The following is a 2310-nucleotide window of genomic DNA, read 5'->3' as shown; positions in this document are numbered from 1 at the left end:
AAAAAAAAAAAAAAAGGCTGTTAGTGTTTTCCCCTCTGCATCTCTCCTAACTCCCAGGACTCAGTCAATGTGGGACACTAGCTCAGGTTCCTAACTCATCACAACTGCCTGGGACCCTGAGTACACAACGCCCCCCACACACCCCACACAAGGCCACGCTCATGCAGGGGTAAGGGCACTGCATGCCAAGGCAAAGAAGGGCACACACCAGCCGACTCGCTCCCAGCACCTCCGCTTGCTGGCCTCATAGGTGAGTGCGGCTTCCCACAGGTCCACGTCTGGGGTCACGCTGGGCTCAGACTGAGAATCAGGAGTCAGGTTGGATGCTGACTGGAATCCTTCGTCTTCCCACTGATCCACACTCGGTGGGACCTGGAGACACAGGAAAGGGCAAACCACCACTCATTCCTGTGTCCACATTTCATCCAAGGGCAATGAGAATTCCAGGAACTTTATCCACCTAGTTTCATTGACTTGTTAGAGACAAAAACCTACCAAAATGTTTCTTCTGTTTTTCTCAAGCACATATGTACCATACAATGTTTTCCCCCAATGAGCCATTTAAGGAATTAAACAAAATAATTTGTCAAGGCTGCCAATTTCCAATTCCATATAACACATAAGCCTCAGTGGAACTTACAGTGAAACTTTTAGAGATGCCTCTGACTTGGAAATTCCATTGTGGGGAACCCCGAATAAAAAAATCACACTAAACATTAAAAAATTACTGTACACCGGGGCCAAGCACGGTGGCTCACACCTGTAACTCCAGCACTATGGGAGGCTGAGGCGGGTGGATCAGCTGAGGTCAGGAGTTTGAGACCAGCCTGGCCAGCATGGTGAAACCCCATCTCTACCAAAAATATAAAAATTGGCCGGGCATGGTGGCGGGCACCTGTAGTCCCAGCTACTCAGGAGGCTGAGGCAGGAGAATTGCTTGAACCCGGGAAGCGGAGGTTGCAGTGAGCCGAGACTGCACCACTGCACTCCAGTCTGGGCAACAGAGCAAGACTGTGGGCAGCAAGCCACCCAGGTGCCGAGGCGAGAGACCGCGGGCACAAGCCGTTCCGGTATAATAAAGAAAATATATAAAATCAGAATTGTAGGCCGGGCGTGGTGGCTCACACCTGTAATCCCAGCACTTTGGGAGTCCGAGGCGGGCGGATCACGAGGTCAGGAGATCAAGACCATGGTGAAACCCCGTCTCTACTAAAAATACAAAACACTAGCCGAGTGTGGTGGTGCGCGCCTGTAGTCTCAGCTGCTGAGGAAGCTGAGGCAGGAGAATGGTGTGAACCCAGGAGGTGGAGCTTGCAGTGAGCCGAGATCGCGCCACTGCACTCCAGGCTGGGCAAGAACAAGACTCCGTCTCAAAAAAAATAAAAAAGCAAAAGAGGAACAGTTATACTAGATATAAATCATAGATATGATTATATATGAATATTAATCATCAGTTTGTAGCAATTACTCTTTATCCCAACATTATAATAATCCTCACTCTACAATTATAACTTAGGAGAAACCAGGCCATACAGAGACAGAAGCTGAAGGGACACAGTGAGGAGTGACCAGAAGACTAAGAGCCTTCTGTTATACCCAGGCAGGGCCACTAGAGGGCCCCTTGGTCTAGTGGTAACGCCAGCGCCTGGGAAGACTCCGGTTACCTAGCGGTAGCGTCAATGTCAAGGAAAAGCACCCGCTACTTAGCAGACAGGGGCGGCAGGGTGGGGGGGTCTCCCTTTCCCCGGTGGGGGAGTTAGACAAGACTCTGCTCCAGCACCCCTTGTGGAGGGCCAGATATCAGTCAGGCCCGCCCGCAGTTATCCAGAGGCCTAAATGTCTCCCTGCGATGCTGTGCTTCAGTGGTCACGCTCCTGGTCCGCTTTCATGTTCCATCCTGTACGCCTGGCTCTGCCTTCTAGATAGCAGTAGCAGATTTAGTGAAAGGACTAAAAGTCTCTGAAATGCAGAAATAATGGTGTAAGCTGTCTCCTGTCTCACTCTTTCCAGCTCGGCTGCCAAACAGGGAAGGGTCCCCTGTCCAGTGGACGGACACGTGACCCACATGACATTACCTATCACTGGAGATGGCTCACGCTCCTTACTCTGCCCCCTTGTCTTATATCCAATAAATAACAGCACAGCCTGGCATTCAGGGCCACCACTGGTCTCCGCGTCTTGGTGGTAGTGGTCCCCCGGGCCTACCTGTTTTTTATCTCTTTGTCTTCTGCCTTTATTTCTACAATCTCTCGTCTCCGCACATCGGGAGAAAAACCCACAGACCCCGTAGGGCTGGTCCCTACACAAGAC

At 51.0% G+C, this 2310-nt stretch overlaps 1 protein-coding gene across 1 annotated transcript in view; it reads right to left on the bottom strand.

Moving 5' to 3' along the window:
• TUBGCP6 (tubulin, gamma complex associated protein 6) overlaps positions 1-2310 on the bottom strand; it is a 44758-nt gene that overhangs the window by 23448 nt on the left and 19000 nt on the right. The window contains exon 2 of the mRNA XM_011985604.1: positions 209-372. Coding sequence (XP_011840994.1) covers positions 209-372 — 164 coding nt within the window. The remainder of the gene's footprint in view (positions 1-208; positions 373-2310) is intronic.

The sequence above is a fragment of the Mandrillus leucophaeus genome, unplaced genomic scaffold (assembly GCF_000951045.1).
Source record: "Mandrillus leucophaeus isolate KB7577 unplaced genomic scaffold, Mleu.le_1.0 Scaffold288, whole genome shotgun sequence".
NCBI classification, from domain to species: domain Eukaryota; kingdom Metazoa; phylum Chordata; class Mammalia; order Primates; family Cercopithecidae; genus Mandrillus; species Mandrillus leucophaeus.
Note: the sequence above shows the minus strand (reverse complement) of the source record. Positions and strands in the feature narration are given on the sequence as shown.